General features: G+C 55.0%; 1 protein-coding gene across 4 annotated transcripts in view; it reads right to left on the bottom strand.

The window, feature by feature from the left end:
• Positions 1-18,795, bottom strand: part of CIC (capicua transcriptional repressor) — a 30,575-nt gene extending 11,780 nt beyond the window's left edge. For 3 of the 4 annotated variants that reach the window (XM_012811203.1, XM_012811204.1, XM_012811206.1), the window contains exons 1-2: positions 17,990-18,041; positions 12,802-15,618 (exon numbers count right to left, since the gene is read on the bottom strand). In XM_012811203.1, the coding sequence (XP_012666657.1) occupies positions 12,802-15,604 (2,803 nt within the window). In that variant the 5' untranslated portion in view covers positions 15,605-15,618; positions 17,990-18,041. Of the gene's footprint in view, positions 1-12,801; positions 15,619-17,989; positions 18,042-18,776 lie in introns of those variants that run through there. The other variant, XM_023518941.1, reaches the window with a different exon arrangement.
• Between the last annotated feature and the right edge of the window lie 349 nt (positions 18,796-19,144).

Here is a 19,144-nt window from a genome sequence, read left to right as displayed (position 1 = left end):
CCGGCCCCCCGCGCGTGAGCCCATTGGCTGCCGCCGCCGCGCGCGGGTCAGGCCCCGCCGCGCCCGCCCCCATTGGCCGCCCCGGGGGAACGTCAGTCATATGCAAATAAGGGCAGGGCGGGGCGGGCTCCGGTTGGCCCCAAGCCGGCCGGGGGCGGGACCGCGGTAGGAGGGTGGCAGGGAGGGCGCACTGCAGTAAAGGCACCGAGCCAGGGGGCGGTCCGGGGCGCCGCGCTGCGGAGGCACCGAGGTTGTGCGTGGCGTTGTGTGTATAGTCTGTGCAAGGAACACGCTCACGCGCGGCTCGGCCCGCTTTTCGCATGCCTGCCTGGGCGTGCCGGGCCCCGCAGGGCAAACCGCGCAGGTTGGGCGAGCCATCCTTGAGCCCTCACCAACTCTCTCTTTCTCTCCCTCACACACACACATGCACACACTCACTCTCCCCCGCCTTGGGCATACTTTAATGCCACACCCATTATCTCTTACACACCCCACGGGTGCATATGTCCTCGGTCTTACACCCACACCATCACACACAAAGTCACACCTCACACACCTGCTCACAGAAATGTACTACCTAACAAACATAGGGTCCATCACTCCCACCTACCACCCTGCACACTCACTTTCACCCATCCTGTTTACATCAACCATTTCATCCATGCCCTGTCACACATGCTTCACCAACATGTATCCTCATACTCCCACCAGCCCAAATGAATCATGCTGACAATGTATCAAACAGCTCAGCACAGCCACTGCTTGTCCACTACACACATCCCACATACCTCCCACACAACCACACACTCTTCCATCTTCACAAACTCTCATACAACCTTCCTAGCACTCACAATGCACCCCTAATTCTCAATACACATTAATTCTCACAGACACGGTCATACTGACCCCACACACATGGGTACCATGTCAGTGCCCAGGCCCATCAAATATACAGAGCCTCAGCTACCTAGCCTCACAGTCTTCTGCCACTCAGGAACCTCTATCTAGCAGGGCACCACCATGGCTGGACCTGACAGCCTAGGCTGAGAGCCACACCCAGCCTCCCAAAAAAAGGCAAGAAAGAAAGGAAACTAAAACTGGGGCTACTGCCTGCTGGGAGCTTGTATGTATCATTTGGTTCACTGAATCCTCACAGCCACCTAGGGAGGTATACTTTATTACACCCATGTTCAGGTGAGAAAATGAGCCTCAGAGGGATTGAATAAATTCTGTAAGATCATGCAGCCAAGGTATACCAGCCTAGTGCTCCAACTCAAGTGCTCTTTCCATTACTCAAGACTTAACTTCAGAGTGAACAAAGGCAGAGGATTCCAAAACAGAGGCCCAGGAATATAGTCAGACCATACAGAGAATGGTGAACTACAGAAAGGTGAGAGGGCACACATGGAGACAAAGGCAAGGGCCTAGGGCCCACCAAGCAGAGATGCAGAGGCCTTGGACCACCCAGCAGGGGCCTTGGAGTCACACTTGGGCAGATAATGGTTGCACAGACTCAGGTGGACCAAGACTCAGCTCCTACACTGGTTGGGTCATCCACAAGAGCAGACAAAATTTTCCCATGCATTGACAAGAGCTGAAGGCATGTAGAGGGTGCAAAAACTGGGTAACCAGAGTCCAGAGGGGAAGGGAAGGTCTGTAGCTCTCTGACCTCCTGAGACTGCAGGGCCAGACACTTGGCTGTGAGCCTGGAGGGGCTACCAGAGGGACTATTAGGTGACTGCCCCCTCCTCCCTATGCAGCCCCAGACTCAGACCCTCCATTACCTCACTGCCCCAGGGACTGCAATGTGAGGCAGGAATTGAGGCTGAAATCAATGTGGCCCACTATCACCCCACCAGCTGCCCCCTCCTCTCCCCACCGGTGAGTGAGTCACCTACTGGCAAGTTAACCCCTTCCCCACTGCAATGCAGCCCAAGGACAGAACTCACAGGAGCTCTGCCCCCAGATCCCACAGTTCTGTTGGGTGAGAAAAAGAGCCAGTCTTAATGGCACAACAGGGAAAGAGGGCCCCACACATCTGGGAAGGTTGCACATCTGGTAGAAGACACCATGCCCATGGAGGAAAATGGAAAGAGGCCCCTTTTGGGGCAGGGTACAACCAAGTGGGGGCCCATTCTGGCAGGGAGGGGCAGGAATCTGGATGGGAAAGGCCCCCCTGCACTGGGCTCTTGGCCAGCCCTATACTTAGCTTCTATTGTTCAGGGTGGAAGAACTCAGGGTGGGGGTGGATTGGGAGCAGAGGGGAGGGAGCAGGTCCTATCCCTAGACAGCTTCCTCTCTCCTGCCATCCCAAACCCTAACTGGGGCCTCCCTAGTTAGAAAAACTGGGACAGTTCCACAAACTAGGGCCCCAACCTCATCTTAGGAGATACAAAACCATCTTTCACTGGAAGCAGGTATTGGGTAAGACTGTGATGGCAACCACCCCCTGCACTCTAACTAATTCCACAAAAGCTTTACCCCAAAAGAGCCCCCACTATACCACACCCCAGCTGGCTTGGTGACAAGAAGCCCAGATGCAGACACCAACAGCCACCTGGGCAGCACAGGCCAAGGCCTGCCCAGAGGCCTGAGGCTAGCAGCCAGGGATGCTGACAGACTGAGGGACAAGCAGACAAGCTCTGAACTCATGGGCACCATTTATTGAGCCCGTGAGGCACTCTGCCTCCCACTGGCCTCCCGCAGCTCCCCACCGGGTCTCCGCCTCAGCTCACCACCCTGGTGTCCCCAGCTCCCCTCACCCGCTCTCCAGATACACACCCACCCACCCACCCGGGCGTCGGCGACGGCCAGGGTTGCCTGGGGAACGAGCCCAGGATTGGGCTGGCGCAGCTCGGCAGGGATGGGGGGCTAAAAATAGCGCTGGGGTGAGTCAGTGTGAGTGGGGCTGGGGTAGGCAGGGGGACCAGGAGGGAAAAAGAGATAGGGGAGGTGTGGGGGAGCGTCCCCGGGGATTGGGAGATGGGCGGGATGCGGGTTTGAGGGTAGGAGGGGGACAGGGAGGGTTGTACAGGCGCCGGGCTGGGAGGGCCGGTCGGCGCGGGCTAAGGGAGGCGCCAAGGCCCAGGCAGAGGAGGGGGCGCCGCCCTGTGTTCTCCTCCCCTCCCCGCGCTCACGAGATTTTCCACTCGCCGCCTGGCCCCCAGCCAACCCCCGACAAGCGCTACAAAGCTGCTTTGTGCTGGGAGGGCGGGCGGGCGCCTGGCCGGCCTGACACCCACGCGGGCCGCGGTGGGGCGCGGGCCAGCTGGCACACGAGATGTCTGTGGTGGGGGGGCATCTAGAGCGAGGACGTAGCGGCACAGGGGTTAATTGCTCAGAGCCAGGGAAAACCTGGCCTTGGCCAATCGGCGGCCGAAGGACGTGATGGCAGCCAATGGGAAGAACGGCGAACCAATGCTGGGGGCCCTACTCCTAAGAGCGCGCGGGAACCCTCACCCCTAGGTACCAGCAGGGGCTGGGTGCGGCCTTCACCGGGTGCCGTCCAGGTCTACACAGCTCCGTGCATCCTGTTTTCCCGACTACCACTCAGAGAAAGGTAGCATCCTTGCATCAGGAGGCAACACGGCCGGGATTTGAACCCAAGCCTGTCTGGCTCCACAGTTTTTCCACCGAAATGGGGGGATAGGGGTTCTCTGCCCAGGCCCGTATGGGAGCGGGAACAGGGGACAGGGTGGGGGCAGAGAAGGCGGCGCGGCAGGCTAGAGTCCAGCCGCCTGCGGTGCAGCCGCTGCCGCCGGTGGTAATGGGAGCCAGACGCCGTCGCCGCCGCTAATGCGCATCCCTCCCGGCCACTAATGGAGCCATTAATGCCCGGGCGGGGGCTCTAGGACGCGCCCCCGCTCCAACCACCCTCTGCCACGCATGCGCGCGATGGCCTCCCCCCACTGCCAGCCGCCAGGAGGCAGCCTGAACCCTCGCAACGCCTGGTGCGGCGGGTTGCAAAGTTGTGGGCGATAGGGTACCTTCCATGAAGTCACCAAGACTCACCCCTACATCCTCACAAGCTCTCCCTCTCTTGTTCTCTTCTTCCCAGCCTAGGCCTCCTACCTCTCCAGGAGTCTTATATCCACCTTTATCCAACCTTTTCTTTTCACCTGCTCTAAACACTTTCTTGCTTCTTTAGCTGCCCCAGAGTAGAACCCCGACTTCTCAGCCTGCCATTCAAACTGGGCCTGTCCTCCATGGCACTCTTAGGCTAAGCCTGGACTCCTATCTGCTCCAGCCTCAACTAGCTGCTCAGAGCTCATGCACTTTCAATTCTCCTGGCCTTTGCTCATGCCCCGGCTCCTGCCAGTTTTGCCCTTCCCTTTCTTTCACTACTCTAAAAGCTACTCATTCCATACTTCAGCTCCAACATCACCTCTAATGAGAAGTCTACTTGAACCTCCCTGATCGATCCCCCCCAACAAGCCACTGAGTTGTCCCTTTCCCCTGGCTTCCCCAGACTGGGTATCTCCCTCTGCTCATCTTTGCCTGTGCAGCCTACATCCACATCTGCCTTCCCTACCCACATGCTGCACCCCTGAATCTGGCAGAGGGAGCTGACAGAGGTGGTGGAGATGGGGTTCACTGTTTCTGAGACACATGGAAATTATGGTGGTCAGAACCTGGATTTGGGAGTCAGGAGACCCAGTCCTCTCTCTAGGCCTCATTTTTCTCACCTGTCCAAGTGCAATGGATGGGTACTGCCTAGTCTTTGAGGCCCTAACTCCAGAGGTGGACTATATCCAGGACTCTGCTCAATGGAGCTAACACCAAATGCATCTGTTGAAAGGTCCAGAGTAGAAGGAGGTAGGGTGATCTGGGTCATGCCCTCTAGCAGGTGGGTGGGCACAGAAACCACTTTCCTGTTGCCCCCCACAGCCGGATCTCCTAGCTTGGCCTATTCAGCCCCCGCTTTCCTGCCAGTCTTAGGAACAGGTGCTTGGATAGTGGACAGGTCGGCAAGTTGGATCCGAATACTTCTCAGCAGTATTCAGGGACAACAGTAGGTAATAAATTTGTCATGGTGGCGGCACCTGTGGCTCAGTGGGTAGGGTACTGGCCACATATACCGAGGGAGGTGGGTTCAAACCTGGCCCCAGCCAAACTGCAACAAAAAATAGCTGGGTGTTGTGGCGGGCGCCTATAGTCCCAGCTACTCAGGAGGCTGAGGCAAGAATATCACTTAAACCCAAGAGATGGAGGTTGCTGTGAGCTGTGACGCCAGGACACTCTACCCAGGGCGACAGAGTGAGACTCTTCTAATAAATAAATAAAAATAAATTTGTCAAGATACAAGAGGGGTCTCCCAGGCCTGGACAATCTCCTAAAACTCCCCAAGAAGGGAGTAAGGGATTTGGTGCTTAAAAGATCAAAACAGGCAGGCAGCGCCTATGGCTCAGTGAGTGGGGTGCTGGCCCCATATACCAAGGGGTGGCAGGTTCAAACCTGGCCCTGGCCAAACGGCAACAACAACAAAAAAAAAATAGCTGGGCGTTGTGTCGGGCGCGTGTAGTCCCAGCTACTCGGGAGGCTGAGGCTAGAGAATCACCTAAACCCAGGAGTGAGGGGTTGCTGTGAGCTATGACGCCAAAGTACTCTACCAAGGGCAATAAAGTGAGACTCTGTCTCTTAAAAAAAAAAAAGAAAAAAGATCAGAACAGGCTTGGCACCTGTAGCACCAGGTCTACACAGCTCCGTGTATCCTGTTTTCCCGACTACCACTCAGAGAAAGGTAGCATCCTTGCATCAGGAGGCAACACGGCCGGGATTTGAACCCAAGCCTGTCTGGCTCCACAGTTTTTCCACCGAAATGGGGGGACAGTGGTTATGGCGCCAGCCAAATACACCAAGGCTGGCGAGTTCAAACCCAGCCTGGGCCAGCTAAACAATGATGACAACCTCAACAAAAAATAGCTGGGCATTGTGATGGGTGCCTGTAGTTCCAGCTACTTGGGAGACTTAGGTAAGAAAATCGCTTGAGCCCAAGAGTTTGAGGTTGCTGTGAGCTGTGATGCCACAGCACTCTACCGAGGGAGTCATAGACTCTGTCTCAAAAAATAAGTAAATAGGGTGATGCCTGTGGCTCAGTGAGTAGGGCACTGGCCCCATATAGTGAGGGTGATAGTTCAAACCCAGCCCCAGCCAAACTGCAACAAAAAAAATAACCAGGCGTTGTGGCAGGCACCTATAGTCCCAGCTACTTGGGAGGCTGAGGCAAGAGAATCACCTAAGCCCAGGAGTTGGAGATTGCTGTGAGCCACAGCATTCTGCTGAGGGCAATAAAGTGAGACTCTGTCTCTACGTCAAAAAAAAAAAATAATCAGAACAGGCTGGACAAAGTAGCTCATGCCTGTAATCCTAGCACTCTGGGAGGCTGAGGTGGGTGGATCACTTGAGCTCATGAGTTCAAGACCAGCCTGAGCAAGAGCCAGACCCCATGTCTAAAAACAAAAAATAATCAAGTATTGTGGCAGGCACCTGTAATCCCAGCTACTTTGGGAGGCTGAGATAAGAGGATTGCTTGTGCCCAAGAGTTTGAGATTCCTGTGAATTATGACACCATGGCACTCAACCCCAAGCTAACTCAGTAAGACTATCTCAATAAATAAATAAATAATCAGAACACCAGGCTGGGTACGGTGGCTCATGCCTGTAATTCTAGCACTCTGGGAGGCTATGTCAGGCGAATTACTTGAACTCAGGAGTTTGAGACCAACCTAAGCAAGAGTGAAACCCTGTCTCTACCAAAAATATAAAAACTAGCCAGTCATCATGGTGGGCACTAGTAGTCCTAGCTACTTGAGAGGCTGAGAGGAGGATCTCTTGAGCCCAAGAGTTTGACATTACTATGACCTATGATGATGCCACAGCACTCTATCCAGGGCTACAGTGACTCTGTCTAAAAAAAAAAGAAAAATTCAGAATACCTGATGTACACAGGGTAGAGGTGGAAGGCTGGGATGGGGGCAGCCAGTCTGTCTAAAGCAGTGGTTCTCCACCTTCCTAATGCTGTGACCCTTTAATACAGTTCCTATGGGTCGCAACCCACAGGTTGAGAACTGCTAGCCTAAACAGTAGGAGAGGGAGGGCCAGGGGAAAGGCCAGGGGTGGCCCAGAGACACAAGATCCCAAGACCAGGAGCCAAAACAGAAAGAAGAGCTAGGCACAGTGGCTCACACCTGTAATCCTAACACTGTGGGAGGCCAAGGTGGGTGGATTGCCTGAGCTTAGGAGTTAGAGACCATCCTGAGCTAGAGCAAGACCCTGTCTCTAAAAAAAAAAAAGACGGGCACTGTGGCAGGTGCCTGTAGTCCCAGCTACTCAGGAGGTTCAAGCAAGAGGATCACTTGAGCCCAAGAGTTTGAGGTTACTGTGAGCTATGACGCCATGGCACAGAAATCCAGACTCAGACATAACAGAGGTCCAGAGAGAGACATAGAGACCCAGAAATAGAGACCAGAGAGTTATATAGAAACCCAAGAGTAAGACAGATAGACATACAGTGGCTTAAAGAGAGAACAGTCATAGGCCCAGGAAAAGAGGCAGTGCTTGTCAATAAGAGAAAGCCGGGCAGGAAGCTGGAGACTGGAAAGTGAGCCCATGCCAGGAATGGGGCTAAGACATCTGGCCTCCTGGACTGGGGCTGCAGGCCCTGTGGCTGGGAAGCAGGCAGGAAGAGTCAGAGGGAGGTGGCAACAGCAGCTGGCTGGTCATGCCATGCACAGAATGTGGGGAATGCTGGGACGCTTGCCCCAGCAAGTCCCCAGCGGAAGCAAATGCCTGGCGGAGGGTGGAGGGTGGGAGCAGGCAGGCTGCCCTGGGCCACCCCCTCACACCTGCTCCCCTCTGATGGAGAGTCAGTCCTTGGCATGGACCAGCAGATAGGACTAGACTATGGCCTCCCTCAGTCACTAGACACGGGCACTACCAGGGCCTCACAGAGAGAAGGCCCCAAGGTATTTTTTTGGGAGGCCTCTGGGAGAATGAAAGGGATAGCTGTTTGGAAACCTGAAGACAGCCTGGACTCCTCACCATGGGTGTTGTCAGTGAGGTGCTGCTCAGAAATGCCAGGACAAGCACTGGGCAAGTTCCGACGGCCAGGTGGCTTTCAGTGAGGAGCCTCCCTTCCCTGAACCTCAGTTCTTCCCCTAGCTTCACAGCATTAGACAGATTTGATGAAATGGCCCCTAAGACTGGGGCTGGACACCATGGTATATGTTTAGTAAAGGTTAGTTATTATTATCTTTTTTTTTTTTTGAGACAGAGCCCCACTTTGTCACCAGACTAGAGTGCAGTGACATCATCATAGCTCAATGCAACCTCAAACTCCTGGGCTCAAATAATCCTCCTGCCTTAGCCTCCCAAGTAGCTGGAACGACAGGTGTGCACCACCATCCCCAAGTAAATTTTCTATTTTTTGTAGAGACAGGGTCTCACTCTTGCTTAGGCTGATCTTAAACTCCTGGCCTCAAGCAATCCACATGCCTCTCAAAGTGATAGGACTACAGGTGTGAGAGCCATGGTACCTGGTATTGTATCATTATTATTACTGATACTACTTAAGGGCCTGGGTTCTGGAGCCAGATAGCCTGAGTTCAAATCCTGATTCTCTCTCTTCCTAGCTGGGTGACCTTGGCCAAGTCACATCCTCTCTGATTGCAGTTTTCTCCTTTGTCAAATGGAACTAATAATCATACTGACCTCCTGGGACATTGAGAAGATTCAGCAAGCAAATGCTTGGCAGAACTCACAGAAGTAAGCCAGGCATGTAAGTAGCCAGTGCTCAGTTGTTTTTGTTGTTGTTGTTGTTGTTTGTTTTGAGACAGAGTCTCACTATGTTGCCCTCAGTAGAATGTCACAGTGTCACAGCTCACAGCAACCTCAAACTCTTGGGCTTAAGCAATTCTCCTGCCTCAGCCTCCCAAGTAGCTGGGACAACAGGTGCCTGCCACAACGTCCAGCTACTTTTTTATTGCAGTTGTCATTGTTGTTTAGCTGGCCTGGGCCGGGTTCGAACCCACCAGCCTTAGTGCATGTAACCACTGTGTAACGGGCACCAAGCCAGTGCTCATTATTATAAAACAATTGTATAAAAGTTATTATACAACTTTTTGGAAATGAGGTCTCATGATCCAGAGATTGGAAGACTTGATTCAAGGTCCAGTGTTTCCCATCTCTGGCTTGATGACCTCAGTCAAGACTCTCCTTTTGGCTCGGCACCTATGGCTCAACCGGCTAAGGCGCCAGACACGTACACCTAAGGTGGCGGGTTCGAATCTCCAGCCCGGACCCGCCAAACAACAATGACGGCTGCAACCAAAAAATAGCCGGGCGTTGTGGCGGGCGCCTGTGGTCCCAGCTACTTGGGGGGCTGAGGCAGGAGACTCGCTTGAGCCCAGGAGTGGGAGGTTGCTGTGAGCTGAAATGCCACGGCACTCTACCCAGGGGGAAAGCTTGAGGCTCTGTCTCAAAAAAAAAAAAAAAAAAAAAGACTCTCCTTTTGTCAGGGCCTCACTTTTCCTCATCTGGAAAATGGTGGTAAGAACCCCTGCTGGGCCTGCCGTCCTACCATACTGCCATCCCTTCTGCCACAGCAGCAGTGGGGGTCATGTGAGACAATGCTATGGGGGTAATGTTGGAGCTGTGGGCACAAAGAAGGTGAAGGCCAGGGGTTAAAGACCCTGTGCTTTTCCTTCAGCCTAACGAAGGAAATCCCTGTTCTGCCAACCTCTGTGAAATGTTATATCACCTATAACAAATGTAAAAAACATTGGCTAATGTAAAACACACAGCTCCCAAACTCAGTACTATATATAAACATTAGGGGCAACACAGCCCCTGTGTCTCTATGCCCTGGCTCTGGGGACAGGCCTAGGCTGGAGGTCTACGAAGGCAGGGCTGGAGCTCCTTCCTGAATTGACCCCTGCCACAGCCCAAGCTACAGTGACTCCTACCAACATCTCCACCCCAGCCTCCTTCCTCCCTGGTCTCCCTGCCTCTCAGGAACTCAAACTCACCCTCCATTGTACAGCCAGAGTTGGATTTGCTCAAAACCGTAAGTTTTCAAGTCTTACAAGTGCCCTCTCTGATATGACCCTTGCTTACCAATCCAGCTATAACCTTCTAGAGCCCTTGATTTTGAACATTCAACATGTTTTTGCCACAAGGCTTGTGTGACGTCTTCTCTCTGCGTGAAGGTCCTTTCTGCCCTCCTTGCCAGGCTCAAGTCTATATCTCCATCAGGTCTCAGTTTATCAGCCCCTCTTATAAGAAGCCCTCCCTCACTTCTCAGGCTGGATCAGTGTCTTCTCTGGGCTCCCACAATCTCCTAAGCTGCCTCTACCCCAGCCCTGACCACTGGAACTGTCACTGTCTAGAAATGGGTCAGTCTACTCCAGAGACTGTGGGCCCAATGAGGGTAGGGCTGTGTCTTCAGCACCATCCAACACAGGACTAGGCATAGAGGGGTCCCTGAATCAAGAGTAGATTAATAGGCTCAGCGCCCGTAGTTCAGTGCACCCGTAGTTCAGTGGTTAAGGTGCCAGCCACATACACCAGGGCTGGTGGGTTTGAACCCAGCCTAGGCCTACTAAACAACAATGACAATCACAACAACAAAAAAGCCAGATGTTGTGGTGGGCACCTTAATCCCAGCTATTTGGAAGACTGAGGCAAAAGAATTGTTTGAGCCCAAGACTTTGAGGTTGCTGTGAGATATGATGTCACAGCACTCTACTGAGGATGACAAAGACTGCCTCAAAAAAAAAAAATGCTCAGCTCCCATACCGGCACTGGCCACATACATTGGGGCTGGTGAGTTCAAGCACGCCCCGGCCTGCTAAACAATGGCAACTACAACAAAAAAATAGCTGGGCATTATGGCCAGTACTTGTAGTCCCAGCTACTTGGAAGGCTAAGGCGAAAGAATCACTTAAGCCCAAGAGTTGGAGGTTGCTCTGAGTTGTGACGCCACAGCACTCTACCAAGGGGCGACATAGTGAGATTCTGTCTCAAAAAAAAAAAAAAAAAAAGAATAGATTAATAAATATATAAAAATAAATAAGTAACTAGGCTTGGCACCCGTAGTTCAGTGGCTAGGGCACCAGCCACATATACCAGAGACTGGTGGGTTCAAACCTGGCCTAGGCCTGCTAAACAACAATGACAACTACAACAAAAAAATAGCCAGACATTGTGGTGGACACCTGTAGTCCCGGCTACTTGGAGGCTGAGGTAAGAGAATCACTTAAGCCCAAGAGTTTGAGGTTGCTGTGAGCTGTGACGCCACGGCATTCTACTGAAGGTGACATAGTAAGACTGTCTCAAAAAAATAAATAAATTAGTAAATAGGAAAAAGATGCTAGGGAAGGGGCTGCTGACAAGTCTGTCACCTTCTCTGTGTATGGCTCCTACAAGCCCCAGCCTGGCCTGAGCCCCTGGTTCTCTGGCAGAATCTCAGAAATGCCACTCTCCCCACTCCTAGCCTTCTCCCTCCAGCCACATCGGACTCACTCTTCCCTCTAGGCTGAGCTCCTTTTGGCCTCAGAGCTTTCCCTTCAGCTTCCTTCCAGGGGGGTCTTCTCCCCAAGATTGCTGGTTCCTACCCATCCTTCAACTCTTGGCTTATACACCCTGTCCTGAGGGCAGCCAGACTACATTCACACCTTGGAAGAGTGCCCAGCACACCCTTGGCTGTGGCAATGACCACATCTGTGATGTTTAGTGGGTGCAGAGGTGAAGATGAGGGCTTCAGTCCTATCTTGTCTCCTCCCAGTGAAGGACATGTTAGAGCCTCAGTCTTCTCATCTGTAACCCAGCACTATGGCCGAGAGGTCACAAGCCAGCCTGCCTGGGTTTTTTTTTTTCTTTTGAGACAGCGTCTCACTACGTCACCCTCTGTAGAGTGTTATGGCACCACAGCTCACAGCAACCTCAAACTTCTTGGGCTTAAGCAATTCTCTTGCCTCAGCCTCCCAAGTAGTTGGGACTATGCCTTGCCACAATGCCTAGCTATTTTTTTGTTGTTGTTATTTTTGTCATTTTTGTTTAGCAGGCTCTGACTGGGTTCAAACCTACCAGCCCCAGTGCATGTGGCCTGCACCCTAACCTCTGAGCTATGAGCACCAAGCCCAGCCTGCCTGGATTTGAGGACTGGCTCCAGGATTTACTAACCTTGGTCAAGTTATAAACCTGGCTACAGTTTCCTCTAATAAGCATAATCATAGCACCCTCCTGTGAGGATCACTGTGAAGACAAAATGAGCTAATATTTGAAAAGAGTTTACAACATGGGTGTATGGCTAATGCATAAAGGGTGGACGTAAAGTTTGTGTGCAACTTAAAATAGTTTAACATGGTAAATTACATACAAACTTTATGTCCACCCTGTATTATGGAGTGTGAAAATTCAGCAAGGTACCCTACATGCATTTCTTATCATAATAATGCCCCTGGCTGAGTTCCACAAGACATGGAAACTGTCACTACAGTTATTCTGTTACCCCATTGGCTCCACGGAGACCTGACTCAGAATCTGCAATCAGTAAAGATGTGCTGATTGGCAGATCCCTCAAGAGTGCATTATCCAACAGGAGGCCTCTGGAAATGGTGCATTGAGCCTTAAAAGTTCAGTCCCTCACTTGACATGTGAATTCACACTACAATATCTGTGCAGAGAGGAGACCAGCTTCCCTTTGAGCCCTTCCTGAGGCGGGGATCTCACCTTTCAAAAGCTCAGCTTGCAAGAGGCCCCATGTGAAGTAAGCCCTTACCCAGCCCATCCAAAACTTCTTACCTGTTCCAGGTCGGCCCATGATGACCTCCTTCTTGGGGGCAGGATGGCTGGTATAGCTGCTGGGCACCAGGACAGGCAACAGGGCAGCAGGTGAAGGGTGGAAGGCCACAGGTTGGAAGGGTGAAGAAGCCAGGCCAAAGGTGGGCATCGGCTGGGCCACAGCAGTTGGGGCAGCTGGTGGCACGGTGATGGGCACAGGAGCTGGGAGAGGTGGGGGCAGGCCAGGCTTCCCACTGGCCACCCCGTGGGGCACCGGGGTCTCACGGCAACTCCGTCCAGGTCCCCCGGCCCGTGCCTCACCTGAACTGCCCACCTCTCCAGGGAATTTGGAGGGCAATGGCACATCAGGGTTGCGGACAATGACGGGTGAGTCCCGCTGCACAGCAGGCACCCTGCGCACAGAGGGCCCTGGATCTGAGGTCAGGCCAGCAGGTGGGGGTAACAGCAGCAATGGTGAGGGCTGGCGGGAGCGAGAAAAGGGCACGGCAGGTGATACAGCCCGGAAGCCAGCCGGTGTGGAGGGTGTAGGTGTGTGGGACACCGAATCCACACCAGAGTCTAAGCTGTCATTCTTGGGGAAGTCTGGGGCAGCTCCTCCACCCCCTGCGCCAGGGGCCCCCAAAGCTCCTGGGTGTGGCAACAGCTCTGTCTTTCGCCGCCCGGGGCTGATGGGCACAGTAAAGGTCAGGTTGGTCTGGAAGGTGGGTAGGATGCCGGAAGAATGGCGCTCTCGGGGTGCAGGTGGTGGCGGGTGTGGGCCCAGGTCTGGCGGTGTCAGCACGCCGGCCTTTGGAGTGCTGGCACTCAGGTGGCGACTGCGAACAGCAGTGCGCTGGATGACTGGTGAGGCATTGATGGGACTAAAGTTGGCAGGGCGGAAGCCGAAGAGTGGTGAGGGTGAGGGTGATGGGGCTGGCGAAAAGGGTGATTGCGTTGAGACAGGTGAGAAGGAGGGTGTGCCTGAGCGTGAGCTGCCCAATGACACCAACATCACAGCTGCCTCACACTCATCAAACTCAAAGCGGGACAAGTCAGCAGGGGCCACCAGACGTGGCCGTGAGTCTCCACGGGCTGCCACACTGCTGGCCTCACTGTCCCGAGATGTCTCATCACCCCAGTCGAACTCAGTGCTGCCCTCCCGGGCTGCCACGCCAGCTGGCCGCCCTGCCCCTCCAGGCCCACTGTCTGCCAGGCCCTCCATCTCTTTGGTTCGCATGGAGAGGTGGCGTGAGCAGTAGCCCCGCCGCTGTGACTCCTTCATGCAACCATCCCGTGAGCACAGCCGTCGCCACTGCTTGCCATTGAACTTCTTTCTGATTCCATTGGGTGTACAGACCACGTCACCCTTCTTGTACTTTTGCTGGGCAGCTGTTAGTGGTGTGCGGGCCCGGGCTGCTGGTGCAGCCCCCTTCTCCAGTGAGGCCACACTGCTGCTCCGGCTGCCACCCTGGCTCCCCTCTTGGCAGGGTGAGGGCTGCTCACCAGGGCGGCCAGGGCCTGCAAAAGCTGGAGACTTGGGTGGTGGTGACAGAAGCTGGGGTGGAGGCAGTGGGAGTAGAGCTGGGGTACCCAGGGCTGGCGGGTGCTTCTCCTCATTCTCCTCACAGTGAGCACCCAAGTTGCCCCCAAAGCTGATCTTAGAGACCTCAGCATCTTCGGGCTGCTTGGGGTCTAAGGCAGCAGGGCAGGGTGGCAAGGTGGCCCCAGGGTCAGCCTGCTCTTCTTCAGGGCCTGTGAGGGGCTTCCTCAGCAGGGCCTCGGGTTCCCAGGGGGGCCGCAGCAGGCGCAGACTAGAGCGGGCCACCCACACAGCCTCCTCAGGTTCACGGTGCAGCGGCTGTGGGGGCTGTGGCAGGGTGCCCAGCAGGCCTAGCTGGGAGCTAGGACCAGGGCTGAAACGGACCTTGTAGGCAGCTGGCTTGGTGGCCACCTCCACCACCACACCCTCCCGGTAGGCAGCCACACCGGGCTCCACACAGGTACAGACAGGTGTACCTACCACTAATGTGCCTGGTGGCGGCGTGGTATCTAAAACCACATCTACACCTCCACCTGGTACCCCCTCATAGAAAGTCAGGGCCCGGTCACCAGGGAACTGCACACCCAGGTCCTGGCTTCGGCGCACCTGGCGTACTATAGCAGGCAAGAAGAGTCCATCACTACGCCGAGCCAGCACCCGCTGGGACCGCAGCTGCCGTAGATCATAGCCACCACTGGTGCCACTGGATGGCCAGGGGCCTGGACCACAAGCCTCAGCTGGCTCATCCTCCAGGTCTGCTGAGTGTTCACTGGCTGTGTCAGTGGAGGAGGAGCGGGTAGAGGTGGGTGGCCTTGGAGGTACTCCCAGGGCACTGGCCTCCTCAGGGGTTCGCACCCGCTCTTCAGGGGCCCCAGCTATGTTATCACCGCTGGCCCCATGCTCCTCCACATACTTCTTCTTGGGTGCTCGAGACTTAAACGTGGCTGTCTTGCGGCTGAGTGAAGGCTCCCATCGGCCTGCCTCCCCATCTCCCTTGGGGTCTTCAGCTCGGCCTGGGGTCAAGTCGCCAGGGTGCAGCTCTAGGTGCAGCCCCTCAGCTCCGGAGCCCCGCTCAGCCTCCTCCTCCTCAGCTTCCTCCGGCTCTTCTGGCCCAGGATGTTGCTGCTGCTGCTGCTGGACCTCATCTTCATCCTCCTCTGGCTTGTCACCCTCCCCAGCCCCTCGCCGTCTTAGAGCCTTGGCCCTTGTGGCTGGTGGGGACTTGCTACCACTGCCAGGACCTGAAAGGCCAGTGCATGCTGAGTGCTTCTTCATTGGCTTCATGTTTTGTCCACCTGCTGGGTGGGAAAGCAGACAGGGATCATTGGGAACAACTCAAGAGCACCTCCAGACCTAGTGTCCCCCAAGACTACCCATCTACTGAGTCCACTACCTCAGTCTCATGATCTCCAAGGCCTCCTTCCCAGATACCTTCAACTCTTGTAGGCCCCTGGACAGCACCCAGATACACAGTAGCACCCAAGTCCCCTGAGCATACACACTCTGGCTCCTTAGGGAATACTCACATACACCTGGGCTCTCAACAAGGGCAGGATGCACATGCTCTAAATGTCCAAGGGGACAAGAGAGGCACTAACAGTTCTTGCCTATAAAATACTCCCTTTGTCCTGAGCCCTGTGCTCAGCTTGCCTTTATTAAACCCATGTCATCCTCACAACAGCCCTAAGAGGCAGGTGCTACTATCGGTCTCATTTTACACTTGACAAAACCAAAGCACAGAGAGATTAAACAACTTGTCCAAGATCACCCAGCTACGAATCAGTGGAACAAGGGTCTGAACCCAGGTAATCTAGCTCGAGTCCATGCTCTAACCATTTCAGTGTGCCACTTGTCACATTATCCACAATGCATGCTTACACGCAGTGTCACCATTGAGAGGGTACACACATTCACACACACACATGCATAAGCACTAAGGCACAGAAAGGGAGGTGACTGAGCAGTGATATGAGCCTCCCTCCACCCCCCCCTTACCCTCCCTCCACCCCTCTGAGCGGCCTGGCATGGCTAGGCATTGTGGGAAGGAGTGGGCAGCTGAGAGTCCCGAGAGATGGCTGCCCACTCTGCTCTGTACCCCAGGCCTGCCAGGTACAGCCATATTCCCAGATGCTGGCAGGGAGCAGGCAGGGGCATGTCTAGGGCAAAAGCTCATACCCAGTGCTGCCACAGGGCCGAGCATGAGCACACACGCACCCGCACACGTCATCACACAGTGGGACACAGAGCTGCACCTCAGGGTTTCTCTGTCCCACTGCATGAAAGCCTGCCCCTCCCCCCACAGCACCCAGCATGATACCCACAAACCCAGCCCCAGCTTCTGGCCTGCATGAATCCCCGCCATGGCTGGGCCGGCTCTGGCAGGGTGGCTGAGTTGGCTGGGCCCCCTAGGCCCCCCCAATATGCCCTCCAACTCCAAGTGGGGATAACTGGGATAAGGTCAAAGAAAGCAGGACAAGCCCAACAAGCCAACCTCACCCACTTCCTGAACAGTCATTACTGCCCTCCCCCTTTCAAGCTGCCCTGAGAAAAGAAAAGGGGAAAAAAACTTTACTCTGAAGTGACTAGGAGAACATGAGAAGCCAAAAGGGGGCTTCTGGGAGAGTTGGGAGACCAGGATCATAAATCAAAGACATTAAGAGGCACCCCTGACCCAGTCTTCAGGCTCTCTGGGGAACTCTGACTTCATGCCCTCCCACTTGGGGCCTGCTCCTCTTGTGGACCCTGCAGTTCCAGGCCTGCCCCTTCTTTGGCCAATCTTGGGGTCCTCATAGGCAGAGCCTAGAGAGTCCAGGGCTGGCCCCCAAGTACCCAGGAGTTGGGCAGCCATCACCACCTTCTTCCTACTGACCTGCTGGCCGGTCTTGGGGACTGAGATCTGGCCCCAGTCCTACCCAAACACAAACCTTTGCATATCCCACCCAGGGCCTACAACCATACTGCCTGGCACCCTTAGACACTGCTGCCTGGTGCAGACCCTCTGTACCCCAGAAACCCAGTCTTATTCCTTCCCCTGGGGCCTACTCTCTTCCTGTCCACCCCCCTCTGGATAACTCCCACCCAAGGCCCTGTGGGCTCTCACCTCCTTTAAAATCTAAGCAGTAACTCCTGAAGCCCAGGGTAGCCCAGGCCCTGACTCTTTGGGGTCTCATGTCCTCTGCTACCATCAGCCCTCTTGGAATCAAGCTTCTCTTGCTACTCTCTCTCTCATCCTGTAATCACCTCTCCCTCTGTCTCTCTCCTCACAGGCCCTAGGCCCCCTCCTCTCTATCATCCCCTGCTTGTCACCCGCATTTATCTATGTCACCTATTCCTCCCAGTCACTCTCCTGTCAGCCATCTCCAGACCTGTCACCTTTCCTTCGCATCACCTCTCCTTCTCACCCCCTCCAATTCTGATCCCTCCCTCTGTCACCCTGATCGAGTCCTGTCACCCCTCCTTTCCTGTTACCTGTTCTCTGCCCACCACCCCCACCCTCAGTTACCCCTTTTCTGTCAACCCATCTCCACTTCCTGCACTCCTTCTCTCCTTCCCACCATTCCGCCCACCCCTTTTCCCCTGTACCCCCTTCCCGTCCCTGCCACCTGTCCCCTCTCGGCCCCCAGCCCCCAGCCCCCCACTTCCCGTGTCAGCCCTGGCCCCGCCCCTCACCTCGGGCTCGGCGGGGTTTCGGGGCGGGGGGCCGTGGCCCCGGCTCGGTCCGGTCCGGTCCCTCCCCGCCCCCCCTCCGGCTCTCCCTCTCGATTCTCCCTTTTTTTTTTACTCCAACACACAAAATGGTGAATGGACCTGCAACAGCTGGAGCAGCCAGCCAATCAGTGGCCACAACCCCGCTGACCGGCGCCGGTCTAGGCCAATACATACCCTCAGCCTTGTTAGCTCCTCCCCTCGACAACGAGCGACGCTTGCAAAGACCAATCGCGCCTATCCGGCAGCGCTAGGGGGAGGGGCCAAAGTCCAAGACCGGCCTCCCTCCGGGACCGACACCAACCTGAGCCTACGACCGCCTCATCTGCCTAGGGCCCTGCCCCACAACAATTGATGGACATCAACCTTGACCAATTGAAAGCCGTCTTAGAGCTGACTGACGGATACAGTACCCAGTAGCCATACACCTTGGGCCGGAACCCAGCCTCTGTGACGGACAGTAGCCAATGAAATGAAAGAAGGAGGAGCTAAGGAAAAGGTTCTCCAATGAGAGAGCTTGGAGGGCGTGGCCCGAGCGTTTGTTGACCGGCAAGTCGCAATTCCTGCTGGGAATAGTAGTTTTCTTACGTCCATGACCCATAGTCCACAGTACAAAACAGACTACAACTCCCATGTGACAGAGTGCTTGGAGCACCAAAGAACCCAGGCGAGGAGAAAAAGTCGAAAAGGGCAGTTCATTGTGAGTCTGACTGGACACAAGTAGTATCTCAGACCCAGGGCCCCAACTCACCCGGATTCCTGGCTCTGGCCTCGGCTGTAGCTCCTCTCAGTGGCAGCGGTAGAGGCACGAGGGGGAGGTGCGAGGAGCAGCCAACCGCCACCCGCGAGCCCCGCAGCCAATCAGCAGTGGTCGGGGCGGTGCAATGACCTCACCGGTTCTACACTCTCTTACCCCTCCCCCATGTGGTTGTTGCAGCCGGTAGCCCGAGTAGGGAAGTTTGGGGTGGGGGAAGGGGAGGAGAATCAGTGATGTCACCTTTCCCTCGCTTGATTGGTTATCGGGTGGCCGGGACTAGGACCAATCATCGGTCTCAGAAAGTCTGGCGCGGCCCCGCGGAAAGCCCTGTTGCCACCGGGAGGGGAGAGAACGCGCGCTTA

This window comes from Otolemur garnettii, unplaced genomic scaffold (genome assembly GCF_000181295.1).
Source record: "Otolemur garnettii isolate 467f Iridium unplaced genomic scaffold, OtoGar3 scaffold00152, whole genome shotgun sequence".
NCBI lineage: Eukaryota > Metazoa > Chordata > Mammalia > Primates > Galagidae > Otolemur > Otolemur garnettii.
This window is presented reverse-complemented; position numbering and strand designations above follow the sequence as displayed.